General features: G+C 54.9%; 1 protein-coding gene across 1 annotated transcript in view; it reads left to right on the forward strand.

Moving 5' to 3' along the window:
• The window catches only part of LOC123642009 (guanylate cyclase D-like), a 29,070-nt gene extending 16,248 nt beyond the window's left edge, over positions 1–12,822 (forward strand). The window contains 9 exon segments of the mRNA XM_045556939.1: positions 1,803–1,830; positions 1,833–1,940; positions 1,943–1,964; positions 2,394–2,586; positions 4,458–4,632; positions 5,635–5,733; positions 6,666–6,760; positions 8,359–8,444; positions 12,621–12,822. Coding sequence (XP_045412895.1) covers positions 1,803–1,830; positions 1,833–1,940; positions 1,943–1,964; positions 2,394–2,586; positions 4,458–4,632; positions 5,635–5,733; positions 6,666–6,760; positions 8,359–8,444; positions 12,621–12,822 — 1,008 coding nt within the window.
• The last annotated feature ends 2,125 nt before the right edge of the window (positions 12,823–14,947 follow it).

A 14,947-nucleotide genomic window follows, 5' to 3' on the forward strand; every position in this document is an offset into this window, starting at 1 on the left:
CAGGTGTCCTTTGCAAAGCCCTCCTGCATCCCCTCCCCACCTTAGCTCCAGTGCTGGGGGCCCACTTCACAGAGAGAAACCTGCCTCGGAGCAGCGAGCTCTGAGTGGTCACTGTGAGGGTGGGCAGCAGAGCGAGGACGAGCCACCAGCTCTTAAGGCACCAGGCTGGAATCTTTCCGGGGGATCAGAGATTGCCGTGGCCGGCGGGGCAGGGGAGGAGCACTTGGCCAGAGTGAGAGGTGGCTGTGGGCAAGGTCTCCTGCCTAAGGCTCCGCGGACGGCTGAGGTGGGCACACACTGTGATCAGCATGAAGACGGAGGGAATCGCACCACACTGCGGGGAGGCTGAGGATCAGAATGCCTGGCTTCACGTCTGTGCTGCCGCTCCCCCCCCGTGTGATCTTGGGCAGGCTGGCAGCCCTCTTGAGCCCCCTTTGTGCTGTCTGGAGAGATACACTGATCCTGGCCTCACTCTCCAGATAGGTGTGATCGTCAAGTGAGATAACTAATTACCAAAACTGTAGTTCTCTGAGAAGGAGAGAATAAGGAGGAGAAAGAACACTGACATTAAAGGCAAAAGACCTGAGTTTATATTCATTTCCCATTGTTCTGGGAGTACTAGCCAATGCAGGTAGACAAAAAATTGAACAACAAGAAATTGAACACTGGAAAGGAAGAAGAGAATGATGGGTATTTGCAGATCCTGCGAGTGTGCTCCCGGGCAATCGAAAGGAACAATGGAAAAGATATTCCAAATGATAAAATAATTCAGTGAGTGGCTGATGGTAAAATTCATATATAAGACTTCAGTTTGAAACTCAGTTCCACCATTATGTGCTTCTTGGCAAGTTATTCACCTCTCGGATCCTCTGTCTTTTCATTTATAAGATGGTGACCCTCCATGCAGAGGTGGCCTTGCAGTCAGCTTCAGTCCTTGCTGGTGTCTCAAGGTCAGCAGCTGTCACACCCACCCTTTAAAGCTCGTGACTCTGCTCTTGGTGGGCCATACGAAATAGGTGCACTTCAGGGGCGGCTGCCACTCCCTACCTTGCAGATATTTGGCTGAAAGAAGTGGTATTAATGGAGGTTGGATGTGTATGCCTACAGACAGACAGACAGACACACACACACACACACACATTTAAGATGCCAGATTTAGACAAGAATGGAGCCCTTCGCTTTGACCATCATTGATTTGCTTCTCCTACTGACTGCACTTTGGGAAGGTGCAAACCACATTGGAGAAGGTTCTAGTAAGTCTCCCTGGGAAACCTGCTGCTGGATTTCCTGTAACGTTGTTGTTAAAGGTGCAGTTTATGACCACACATAAGTGTCCTCATACAAAGACCCATATATATAATCTACATGTATTCTTTCTACCTAGTCACCCATCCATCAATTTACCCATCTGTCTGAATATCCATCCATCCATCCATCCATCTACCTACCCACCTATCTGTCGGTTGATCTATCTGTCTTTAAGAACAAAGAATCCCTATTCCGCAGCGTTGGAGTGAGAACCAGTGCGATAGCGCTGTTTTTGTTAACAGCAACGCTGTGCTGGCCATGGGCTGCTTTGCAAAGTCCTCTTCTTGCCTGCCCGCCCCACACAGAATTAGCCCATTTCTCCTCACACACTGTGCTTCTATCGCCCTATCTACTTACATGTCTGCTCCCCGCAACAGGGCAGCTTCTCCAGGCAGGGACTCTGTTTGGTTCATTCCTGTGGCCCTGGACTCCCCAGCTGGGGGCCAGGTGTGCTGACCTTCAGGGGTGCACTGCGATTTTTCTCTCATCTTCAGTTCAAAGGCATCACCCAGGGCAAGAAGGCCGCATTGCTGACTCTATGCTGCGGATGCTGGAGAAGTGTTCCCAGCACCTGGAGGACTTGGTCCAGGAGTGGACCGAGGAGCTGGAGCTGGAGAGACAGAAGACAGAAAGGCTCTCTCCCAGATGCTCCCTCGGTGAGTGGCCCCGACAGCTCGAGCGTGCTTCTCTGCTCGGCTCTGAGCACAGGACTGGGAACACTGTGGGTGCTCAGTAAAACTGGGTTCCATGAATTCATTCAATTCATTCACTCATGTTTACTTATCCAACATACTTTCATAGAGCCCTCACCATGTGAGGGACTGTGCTGGGCAGGTGAGTGCTGAATTTCTGCTCTCTCACCCTTGGGGGCAGGGAGGGGCCACAGTGCCCCCATCTCACTGCAGAGGAAGAAATGTCCAGAAAGGGACAGGCATTTGCTGCAGGGCAGCCAGCACACCAGAGGACCTGTCCCAGATCCCCCGATGCTCAACCCAGGATTTCCTCCCAAATATCCCTCCCTAACCTCCAAACTATAAAAAAGAGGCCCTCCCATCTTGTGACTTCTGACCCTCCTATCCCTTCAGATCTGTGGCCAAAGCTCTGAAAATGGGGGCAACTGTGGAGCTGGAGTATTTTGACCAGGTCACCATATACTTCAGTGACATTGTGGGTTTCACCACCATCTCAGCCCTCAGTGAACCCATTGAGGTGGTGGGCTTGCTCAACGATCTCTATACGCTGTTTGATGCTGTTTTGCGAAGCCATGATGTGTATAAGGTGAGAATACTGGGAGGCTAGCATCTCCCCATCCCCCAAACTACTGTGTCCGTATTGTACATTTACTCCCATTCATTTATTTATTTGTATCAGTTAGCTACTGCTGTGTAACAAATAACCCCCACAATGTAGTAGTACAAAATGGTAAGCATTTATTATTGCTCACAAGCCTATGGGTCAGCTGAAAGTTTCCTCTGGACTCATACATCTGTGGTCAGCTGTGGGTGAGGTAGGCAGTTCCACTGATCTTAGCTGGGTTCTCTCACATTTCTGGAGCCTTGGCTGGGAGAACTCAGTTCTGGTCCACAGAGTCTCTGATCCCCCAGCAGGCTAGTCTGGGATTGTCTCCATGGTGTGGCAGGGTTCTGAGAGAGAGGACAGTGGTACACAAGCCTCTCCAGATGTAACCTGGAATCAGGCACGTTGCAATTTCTGATGTATGCTATTGGTCAAAGCAAAAGACCAGCCCAGGTTCAAGAGGTGAGGAAATAAACTCTACCTTTTGATGGGAGAAGCTTCAGAGTCACACTGCAATGGCATGGGTACAGAGAGGGTGGGCAATGTGGGCCATCGTGCATTTAACTGACCATGGTGTTCACCTGCACACTGTTGGTCCATCCTGCCCTTTAATATTTGCATTGGCTGGTTCTCCTGCGCCCCACCCTGAGCTGGGCATGGGCAGGCTGGGGAGTCAGCTTCTGTCCCTGCCCTCAAGGAGCTCCCAGTCCTGTTTGTACAAGGTGACGACCCGCAGTGAAAGTGATGATCTGGGAAGGAAGAGGAGGCAGACAGGGCCCCAGCCCAGCTAGGGGCAGTGGTGTAGAGCAGGGATGACTTCCTGGAAGAGGTGCCACCTTCTCAGCATTGCCCAGTCTGGACACGGTTTCTCACCCTCCCAGACATGGTCAGGAGCTCTTCTTTGATGTTCTCGTAACTCCTCTGGCATAGCACTTTATGGTTCCACCCTAAATCACTGTCCCCAGTGCCTGGCAGTGTCCAACACACAGTAAGTCCTCAGGAAATATATGTTGATTGAGTGAGGAGGACACTGAAGCCCAGAGAGGGAAGTGACCTGCCTGAGGTCACACAGCTGGCAGGCAGCAGAGCCAGGACAGGAACCTGCCGTGTCCACCACAGGTGCTCAGTGCACCGCACCACACTGACCAACGCTGACCCGGAGACCTGAGCCCCGGCATCCAAGGGTGTGGCTTCCCTCCTGTTCCCCATTCGGGACCCCATGTTCCCGGCCTGGCCCATGCTTCCAAAGCATTGTCTGAGATTCTCTCTTGCCTCCAGAGCTGCCCTGGCCCCCAGGCCCCAGGAAAAGATTCCTCATCGCATCTTGCTGAGTCCCCAGCTTTGATCTGCCCTGAGTCACCCCGGCCTTGTCTCTTCCTTCTCTGCTAATCTTTTCTCACACGTGTCCCTCCCGGCTCTGAATCATGCCTTCTGATCTGCTCTGAACTCTGGCCAAGAGGTCTGCATCTTTCTGGCAGCGTGAGATGACATAAAACAAGGCCCGCTTGCTCCTCCAGATGTGGGGAAGCAGGAGGCCCCTTCCTCATGATGTGTGAGCGCGTCTCTCATCACTCACGCCATCCGCCTCGGTTTCCCCTCCATCCCGACAGGATCTGGTTACTGGCTTTAATCTGCCTGGGTTGGGAGGCAGCCAGGCAAGCATTTCCTGGTCTGTAGGGGTGTGCGATTCCCTCCCGGCGCTCGCTGAATGAGCACTTTTACGGACTTAACTCCCTGTGAGCTCTGGGGTCAGAGAGGACTTGCCCCAGCGGCTCAGCCCGGGTGTGAGTCTTGCCCTGGCCACACTGCTGCACAACCCTGGGCAGGTCACCTCTCTGAGCCTCAAGTTCTAGGTGGAGACCACTGGGGACGCCTACATGCTGGTGTCGGGGCTGCCTCGGCGCAATGGGAGCCGGCATGCGGCTAAGATCGCCAACGTGACCCTGGACATCCTTAGCTCTGTGGGCGACTTCCGGATGAGGCACGTGCCCGATGTCCTGGTTCGTGTCAGGGCTGGCCTGCGCTCAGGTATGGGCCAGGGGCCTCCAGCAGGATGGGCAGATCAGGCTCCCAACCATCCTGGGACACTGCTGGGACACCCCCAATGGCACGCTCCTGGATTTCTGAGATTCTAAAACTCTGATCAAAACGGTTTATGTTTCTTTTTTCCTTATATTATTTTAAGGTTCTGATATGTTACATTCAAAGAATCTGTGATGCTCAGCTTCACATATCTTCTTTTTTTTTGTCAAGGTCATTTAAACCTTCACATATCATTTTTTTTTTTTTTGGTCAAGGTCATTTAAATCCATGTTGAGAAGCTGATGGTCTGAGGGAAGAGGCAGGACAGAAACCTGTGGTCATGCAAACGACTAAATGTTTGCTGAGCTGGGTCTGGGAGAGACCCCAGAGTCTATAGCATGTCCATCCCATCCCCCCCTCATTCCTTCCTCCGCGGCTCCCCTCCCCTGCAGGATAAAGTCACACTCACTTCCCGCATCGCTCCCAAGTGCCCTGCTAATAACCTCTCCAGTGTCATCTCCTGCCACTCCCTACATGGCCCTCCACCTACGCTCAGCTGCTTGCAGCTTCCCACACACCCATGGGCGCTCTGCCTCTGTGCCTTTGCACCTGCTATTCCCTGCACACTCATTCTCTCATCCTTCGAGACACACCTCATATATCGCCTCCTCCAGGAAGTCCCCTGGGCTGGGGTCCTTTTCTGGGCTGGCACCGCCCTGATGCTTCCCTCATCACAGCCCAATCAAAGTTTACACATCTCTACCCAGCAGCTGGGAGCCGCCCAGGAACGGGGACTGGCTCTGATTGATCTATCCCCCACCCCCACCCCCAGCCCACAGCCTGGCACAGTCCTCTCCTCCTGGACATTGTCGGACACTCCAGATAGCGTTATCCTCCCCAGGATGCGCAGTGGGAATGGCAGTGGGGGTGGGGAAGGGTGAGGCTGTCATTGGGACCTCTCTCTGGTCCAGGACCTGCTGGGGCTCACTGGGCACATTTGTGGTTCAGGGCCCTGTGTAGCGGGGGTCGTGGGTCTCACCATGCCTCGGCACTGCCTCTTTGGGGATGCTGTCAACACGGCATCCCGGATGGAGTCCACAGGCCTGCGTCAGTGTCTCATACTTCTGTTCTGCCCAAGGGGAGGGACTCTCTTTCTGTTAGTAACCTGTGCAGCTGGCTGTTTCGAACAGTGCTTAGCAACCACATTGCCACCTGATGGCGACATACCCTAGTTGTCAGTAAAGCAACTGGAAGGAAATGATGTGTGACGTTAGTTCTTTTAATTTTCCACAAAGGTTTTGTGATGAGCTCATGAGGGAATTAGCAGAGAAAATAATGACTCAAGACACAGGAAACCTGGGTCCCAGCCCTGGCTCTGCAACTGGCTTGCTTAGTGTCCTGGAACAAAATGTTCTTCCTGTAAGCCTTGGTTTCCCCATTGTACAAGGAAGAGATCTTTTAAAGTTTTGGTTTTTTTCTTGGCCACATGCCAACTCCTATTCTAGGGCAGCCCAAACAACACCATTGTAGGCATCCCCAACATTTTTGGCCCTTGCTGGCAGCAGGAGCTACTCTGATGGCTTTGTTAGTGTAGCTGAAAATGTTGAAGTCCTAGGGCGTCAGCTTCCGGTTGTGTAAGTTGTGTGCTTCCTAATGTTATTCAGTGCACATTCTGCATAACTGGCCATGGCATCCCTACTGGGGAGTTCTGCTCTTAAAAGAAAAATAAAAACTGCTTATCTTCTCTGACTCAGCCTTCATAGATTTCCCTACAAGTAGAAATTGTGTTCCTAGGGGTTCTGACTTCATCTTGAGTTCCCCTTAATATTCAATCTAAGTAATTTGGTTTTCCCTGGGGTCTCTGGTAGTGGCCAGCTATCCAGAGGGACAAGAGGACCAGAAGAAAGGTATTGCATAAATCACACATACCAGTATGTACGACTGGTTGGAACTCTAGCTGCTGTGGGCTCTTAATGATTTTACCAAATACTAGGCATGCTGCCACCAGGTGGCGACTTGATTACTGCCTTCCTTCTCAGCATACAGAATTCACGTCAGCCGAAGCACTGTGCAGACACTGCGCAGCCTTGATGAAGGCTACAAAATTGACATCAGAGCTCAGACTCAGCTGAAGGTGAGAGAATTTCCTGGTCTTGGTGGGAAACATCCCCAAGGGTCCTGTTTCTGTGCGTAGCAGGAAGAGTCTCATCTGACTGGTGTGGCTACCTAGAGTGGAGGATGCAGCTTGTCACCTTTACATGTCTTCTGTACTCCCTCAAATCCTGAGGAGACATTTCTTCCTGGGAACCCTTGTGAGAGGAAGGGCCAGGGCAGAGAAGTCACCTCTATTGATGACCTACCTACCTGTGTAGCACAGTGGTGCCCAACACATATCAACATATTTATCACTCATAGCGATAATGAAAGGAGTATCATTGTCCCCATTTTATAGTTAAAGGAATTGAATTAGAGAGGCACAGTGACTTGTCAAAGTTACATAGCTCCAAAGCTTGTGCCTTCTTCACAGCACTGTTGGGCTCCTACTCATCCCTCAGAACCCTGGCTCAGATATCACCTCTTATTGAAGCCTGCCCTGACCCAGGAACACCCCTCCTCCTCCTCCTCTCCCCCAGTAGTGACTGTCTTGCCTTCTCTGTGTGTCCACCAGTGCCACGACCAGCCCTCTGCTTTTATAGTGTGATACTGGGTTGAACTTGCCCACGAGTACCTCAAAGGCAGAGGAAGGTCTATAACCTCTTCATTCTTTTTCATGCTATAATAACATCTGATAGAGGCAATGGTACAGTGTCCCAGTGAATGACATTTTTCACCCTACCCCACTTCCTCTTATTCCTCTAATTCCTGAGCTAGAGCCTGGCCTGCCAGGGAGACTGGAGCAGCTTTGTTTAAAGGCCCAAGGCTGACTGGGCCCCAGAAACTGGGTGCTTCCTGGGACTTACTTTATTGCATGTGGAAGGTCAGAGCACAGAGAGGAGCAGCCACTTGTCCATGGCCACACAGCCTGCGAAGGCCAGCGAATGTGGAGTCCTTTGCTCTGGATGGCTGGGGCCAGGGGAGAGTGAGCTGGCATAAGTCAAGGCAGGCATGTCTTGTTTGCAGGGGGTGGGCCCCGAATGTCCTGAGGAACAGAGGACTCTGATGGCAGAAGGGGATGCAGAGAGGTGTAGGGAGGGCAGCACGCCAACCTCAGGCTCTCCAGGCTGGCCTGGGAACTCCAAGGGGCAATATCCATCCCATAGAGCCTGGCCCGGGGTGGGGCACGAAGCCTCCAGACCCGCCGGCCCTGGCTGCAGGGCCCCTCATGCCCCTCACTCCTAACCTCCAGGCAGCTGCCCTGCCGTCCCAGGGAGCCCACCAGGCCCTTTCAGGAGTGAGGCTTGGAGAGAACCACAGATGTGGAGTCCTGGGATCTTAGCATTCCAGACCTGCAGCCATAGAGTTCATGATCTGTTATTTATTTATATCTTTAACAGATAAATATTACGTTATTTAATCCTTGTAACAATTTTGTGAGGTATGAGGAAACTGAGGCACAGAGAAGTAAAGTGTGTGGGCCAAAGTCACACAGCTAGGAAGTGGCAGGGCCTGGATTTGGACCTCGGGGCTCCAGGCTGCTCTCCGTGGAGATGTTGGAACCACATGCTCTGCCCTTGTCCTTGGCTAGAGATTTGTGGGGGAGGGGCCTCGCCTCACCTTTCCTCTCTGTTCCAGGGCAAGGGTGTAGAGGAAACCACCTGGCTGGTGGGGAAGACAGGCTTCCCCAGACCCCTCCCCTCACCCCGGGACATCAAACCTGGGTGAGTGAGAGGGATTTCCCAAAAAGCTTGGACTCTTTTATTTTAAACTTGATTTTTTAATTTTTCTGATTGTGCTACTTGCCTAGTGCAGAAAACTTGGAAAATACGCAATTCTTCAAATGTTCAATAATTACCATCTTTTCCCGGCTGGGAGACAGCCACAGTCAGCACTCAGTATGGCCTCCTGCCAGCCTGCTCTGCGTGTGTTTGGCCTGCGTGGGGTCATGCCACCTAGGCGATCTCCCCTTCCAATCCGTGCTCCCTGTCCTGAGCACCTTCCTGCATTGTTCAGAGTACTTTCTAGACATTCTGTAGTCACTGCGTCAGGACTGCAACATGTGGGCATGCCGGGATTTGCAAAGCCTCTCTTATTGCTGAGCACGGAGAATCTTTCCATTCTGAGCTGACCACAGATGCATTTGTCACTATTCAGGCTTTTTCCACAGATGAGGAAAGTTTAGATCAAAAGGGCATTCTCATTTTAGGGGTGTACCCACTTTTTAGGGGCCACGTGAAGCAGATACTCAGAGAGCCTGTACCTGCCTGGTGGTTTGGCTCTTCCTTCTGTCCTCTGTCCTTTAGAACCCCTTGTCTGTCACTGAGGGCCACATGGATGGGTTTGCAGAAAGAAGCAATAACATTTCACTCCCACATGCTGTTCCTTACTCTCTTCCACCCAATCGGTGGGCCGTCTACAGAGGGCTGGAGGGCAAGGGGCACAGGTGTTGTCAAGAAGGTCCCGGGGACCACAGAGGCCAGCTGGCTCATTCCACCAGTGGGGGGGCCGAGCCCAGGGTGGGCACGACAGCATGGCCACTGGGAGCTCAGGCTTGTCTCCCCGCCTAGAATTTTCTCTTCATCAGAACTTCCAGCTGGCTTCTCCCAGCCCTTCCAGGATGGCCTCCCACCCAAGGCCACCTCTTCCCATCTCTCAAAGACAAGAAATGTGTGGGACACACATGGGCGTCCTGGGAAAAGACCAGGATTGCAGCAGCCCAGGCTGAGCACCCGCCGAGCAGACAGGACTGATGTGGACAGGGGCCGGTCACCACAGCCGGCCTTTCCACTCCTGCTGTCGGGGGCCCAAGGCCTCAGGAGCCCTGCTCATCTCTGAACCTGACCCCCCACACAGTGGGGTCCAGAGGGGCGCCCAGCGAGGGAGGGGTGGCGAGTGGATGAGCAGACGTGTACAGGACAGAAAGGCCTCGAGGTGCAGGGCACACTGTCACACCCTTTCCACAAGGACACGCCAGCCTCCCAGGCGCAGAACCAGCTCATGCTCATGGAAAGGCCTCCACACGGCCCGGGGCCCTTCCCTCTGCAGAGTTGTTGCGTGGACAGGCGTGGTGGGAGGACAGGGCTCGGTCTAGGGCCGTGACCTCAGGGCCTGGCTTCTGACGGCCTCTTTGGCTGCTCTGTTGGAGCCGGGTTCTCTTCCCTGTGCCCCAGCCGCCCAGCTGGCCCAGCCGACCCCCAGTAGAAGGCGCTGCTGCCCTTTCACCCTGTCCCTCACATGGATGTCCCCTCCTCCAGCCTCTCCCTGCTGTCCTGAAAAGCCTCACCTCCCACCCGCCCCAGCTGGAAAGAGTCAACTTCTCAGAAGGTCTGCTGACGCTGGCCTCACTTCCTCACCCCCACTCTCCCCAGCCCCGCAGTTTGACTCCACCCCACCTGCCCAGGACGCACTTCCAAAGGTCACCCGTGGCCTCCCCCATGTCACTGGGTCTGTGGGCAGTTTTAGTTCTCCGCCTGCCGGCTCAGTAGCGCTTCCCCTTCTGCCCTGCTCTTCCCAGCCTCCTCCTCCCCAGCTCAGCCTCCTGGGGCCCCCCGACTCCCCTCCCCTCCTCTCCTCGCCCCTGCCTGGGGCTCCCTCACTGCCCAGACCAACCCCCTCTGAGCTCCAGGCTGGTGTGGCTCACGTTGCCCCCTCTCTCCCGGCACCTCGAAACCACGTCCCCCTCCAGAGCTCTTTCCTCCTAGCAGGCCTCGCCATCCTCAGCCAGAAAGTGCGACCTTGCCCTGGGCTCCTCGTGACACCCACCCCCCTCTCTAATCTGCCAGGAGGTCTGGAGCCTCCAGAGCCTCCAGGCCGGCAGGGGAGTCCCTGCACCCACCGAGGCCAGGGCTCAGAGCCTGCACACAGGTGCCCGGCCTCCATCACGCGCCCCTCCCCGGACTGGCTTCTCCAACCCCATGGCCCACCCTGTCTCAAGCGAGGCCCACCGCAGGGGCTCCTGGCCAGTTTCCCTCGTCCCCTCAGGCCCCTCCATCCACCCCCACTCAGCAGCCGGAGTGATCTCTTAAAAGCACAAACATGATCAATACGAAAGCTCCCTGCTGTTGACCCTTCTGGGCTGTCCTTTCATCCTGAGCTGCAGCTGAAACTCTTTCATGAGCCTCCGAGGCCCTGACGCTCCAGCCAGTGCCTACCTCTCGGCCTGGTCTCTCGTGCCACCTCCCACGGCTCGCCACCTGCTCGAGGGCCTCCTCGCTGTCCCATAAAGCACACGGTGCTCTTCCAGCCCCGGGCCCTTGCTCTTGCTGTTCCCTGCCCCCCGGAATGCCCTGCTCCTTCCTCTCGTGCCAGGCTCAGCTCAAACACTGCCTCAGTCAGGAGGCGGCACAGGTCACACTCTGAACAGAGCCTGCTGTCACCCTCCAGCCCGTCTCCCAGAGTGGCAGTCTCCAGAGCCCGGGAGACGTTACTACTTGACATTTCTTGTTCAGCCATTGGTGGGACTTTCCCCTGCACACGTAAGTCTCATGAGGTCCCGGACAGCCGGTGCACCTGCACATCCGTCCATCGGAGCCCGGCACCCGGGGGCGACCTCTCCAGTCTCCCGTGCATCAGCCACCCTACTGTCATGTCCCCTGTCTGGCTTTGTCCCTGAGGGCACTGCTGGAAAGTCCAGCTCTCAGCCCTCCCTTGGCCCACCCCATCCTGGGACTGGGAAGCAGCAGGGCTGGCAGCCATCTGTCATCCTGAGCTCCCTCAGCTGATGACTTTTCCACTCCCGGACAGAAACTTTAGAAAGTGCCAGAAATGTTTTCATCTTCTTGGCTGGGGACGGGGGGAGGGCAGAGATTAGTTTCAGTGAGCACCACCCAACTTGGGAGCCTCCCAGACCTCCAGGCAGGCCGGGGAGACTGTACCCAAGCCCTGTGCATGAGCTCGCAGGGTGCACACGCTCGTGCACACGCCACACTCGTCACCGGCATGGAAACCCCACCACGTGCCCCTCCACTTGTCCGGCGATGAGGTCACAGACACTCAGACACATAGAATCTCTGCAGGAGAGGCTCAGGGTGTCAGCTAAATAGGAACTTGTCCTAGAACTGCATTTATAAAGCAGTTACCAATTTTTTGCTTGAATTTTATGTTATAACCTGATTTTGATTTTTTTTAAACCGAGTTTTCTAAAGATACTTTTATCCTCACGTTATAGACTTCCCATATCTGCAGGAGTTACTGTCTTTCTTCTTGGGGCTACCTGGGGAGGCTGGTGGGACCAGGCGAGGGGACAAAAGCCCCCTCCCCCAGCCACGTCTTGGTGTAGCCACCAACTCAAGCAGCAGTGCTCACAGAAGCACCTCCCGTCACCCAACCCCGGGGGCACCCCACAGAGTAGTCTCCTCTGTCCTCTCTGCCCCTGCAGTGCAAGCACGAACGTGTCCCCCACCAGGTCACTGTGAGACCCTGGCTGTCACTCGGAGCCTTTCTTCCTTCTCTGTGTAAAGGCAACAACCCGGCTCCACCCTGCTCCTGGCACCTGTGGGCAGCAAATGAGGAAATGAAAGTTTGTGCAGGTGGGGGTTCAGGGTCCCTGGATTTGTATAATATAACACCCTGAGTGAGAGTCACAGCCCCTGTCCCCATGGCCTCACAGCCACTGAGGTCATGCCCTGCGTAGGGCACAGGGCTGGGCTGGCGCCCCGTCTCCTAGGAGATCACAGGACTCAAGGCCACACATGCAAGTGAGTCAGCAGCTGTGTGGCCTTGGAAAAGACACTTCACCTGTCTGAGCCTCAGTTCCCTAAAGGGCGAAGGTGGGGAGGGCGGCAGGGCTGCGGGGGCCGGGGAGCGAAGGAAGTGAAAGGAGCAGCTTTCGGAGCTCTGCGTGTAGACTCTTGCCTGGGTGGCTCTTTTACCATTCTTGTTTCTCCTTGTTTCCCCAGAGAGCTCTGGCAGGACCTCATAAACCGAGAAATCAGGGCAGCCGTTGCCAAAGCCCGCCAGGATGCGGCTGGGACCCGGAGCTCAGGGACGGCTTGGGCCCGGACTCGAGGAGAGGACAGAGTGGGGCAGGTGTCCACACCGGCCCAGAGAGTTGTGTCCCCGGACGCGTCCATCTTCCCCGCCCTGCTCCACTTCCTTTAAAGGATTCCTTGCAGAGCTCCCTGGTGGCCAACGGGTGCTCATTAATAAGTAGCCTTGAGCGACGTTAATTGATGCATTTCTGTACAAATCCCAGGACTAAACTTTCCTCTTGACACAAAAACAATAAAAATAGAAAAATTCCCTTCCTTTCATGCAGCGCTTTGTTCTTGCCAAATCATTCTGACGCAGAGAGCTCATTATTATGAGAGCTCATTGCTCCTCACATCAAGGAGCACCGTCCCCACTGCACAGCGGAGGTGCCCCAGGCCCAGCGAGAGGAGGTCACTTCCCCAGGTGGCACAGCTGCCTCAGCAGAAGCAGGACTGGGACAAAGACTTGCAGCCAGGCAGCCTAGGGCGTCAGGCTCAGCAGGGCCACCTACTTGCGTCCCATCTCTTCTTGGAGCCTTTGTTTTGTCACTGGGAGGGTTCAAAGAGTTCCCAACGCAGGGCTTGGCCCGCAGGAGGTGCTCAGGGCGGGCTGCCTCCTTCCCCGCCTCTCCTCCTCAGGCAGCCCACACCTCCCCGCCTCTGTGAGCACTGTGTTGGGAGTCCAGGCCTTGAGGCTGGGGCACCCACAATCTCGAGACGAGGGAGAGAAAGTGAGAATTCCTTGGTTCTCAGGAAAATGAGACTCTTGTCTTAGAGAAAAAAACAAACAAAAAAGAACCGCACAGCCAACTCATTAAACTGGCTTCCAGCATCAAAGAGCGCGCTCCGTCCCCGCGGGTGAGTTCAGAGCAGGCGAGAGCAGGCACACGTGGAACTCATTTCCCGGCTGAGGGGCGCAGGCCAGGGCCGGGGGTGGGCAGGTTAAGCCCTAGACAAACTCATCCTTCTTCAAAAGACCCCCTGGGAAGGGGCCCTGGCACTAAAACTTTGAACTGGGCGTCATTAGGAAAATGTTCTGCCTGGGGGTGCTGTGCCCGCAGAGGCCCCCCGGCTGTGTAAGTGCGTGTGCACGCACATGTGCGAGAGAGAGAGAGAGAGAGAGAGAGAGAGAGAGAGAGAGAGAGAGAGGAGGTATGTGAGGGATGTGGATGACGTGTGCAGACTTGGCTTTGGCAGATGCCACCGACTGTCCCTACCTGCACAACTTTGGGCCTAACCTTTTCATGCCTCAGTTTCTTCATATGCAAAATGGGGCCAGCCACTCTTACCTCCCTTATTGTCATGAGAATTAAACCAGAGGACTGTGGAAACACACCTGGCCCTGCAGCCTGCGGGGTGTTGAGTAGGCAGGGTCTGCACACGTGTGCCTGTGGGTGCCCACAGCTTGTGTGCGATCACGTCTGTGTGTGTGTGGCACAGCCACGGAGAGGGATGGGGACAGAAATGAGGCAGATGGGGACAGAAACGTGGCCCTGGTTCCTCCACAGGCCCTCTGGCTGGCCCCCTTTAGGCCTGTGGGTTTTCTCTTGTGGCCTCAGTTTCTTCATCTGTGACATGAGCGTTTGGCCTAGGTGACCAGCGAGGCCCCTGTGCACAGCTGTGTGTCTGCTGTGAGCATGATGAGCACACGTGCGGGTGCGTGGTGCCCCGGCATGGGGGACAGACACAAGGAGTCCAGAATTCAAACCAGGATTCAGCCTTCCTGCGGCTAGGACGGAAGCTCTGTGTCCTCTAACATTCCTGTGCTGAAAGCCCAGTCTCACCGTGGCAGTACTGGGAGCTGGGACGTCGGGGAGGTGATCAGGTCATGAGGGTGGAGCCTCGAGAGTAGGTTTACTGCCCTAGTGCGAAGAGGCCAGAGAGCTAGATAATTCTTTCCACCATGACAGGACACAGCAAGCAGTCGGCCCTCTGGAGCCAGGAAGAGAGGCCTCAGCAGAACCCGGCCCTGCCAGCACCCTGATCCGGGGCTTTCACCCTCCAGAACTGTGAGAAATAAATGTCCATTGTTTAAACCCCCAATCTGTGCTATTCTGTCACAGCAGCCTGCGCTGAGACACCCACCATAAGGTGTGTGACCTGGACTGGGCAGTTGGTCCTCGGGGCCTTCCCTTCCTCACTGCAAGACAGGGACCAGGCCCCCGCCCTGCCTGCCTCACGGGGCTGCTGTTAGACCTGTCCACTGAGAAGTGTGGGGCTAAGGTGCACGTGTGTGTGTGTGTGAACAGACCTGT

Source organism: Lemur catta, chromosome 7 (genome assembly GCF_020740605.2).
Source record: "Lemur catta isolate mLemCat1 chromosome 7, mLemCat1.pri, whole genome shotgun sequence".
NCBI lineage: Eukaryota > Metazoa > Chordata > Mammalia > Primates > Lemuridae > Lemur > Lemur catta.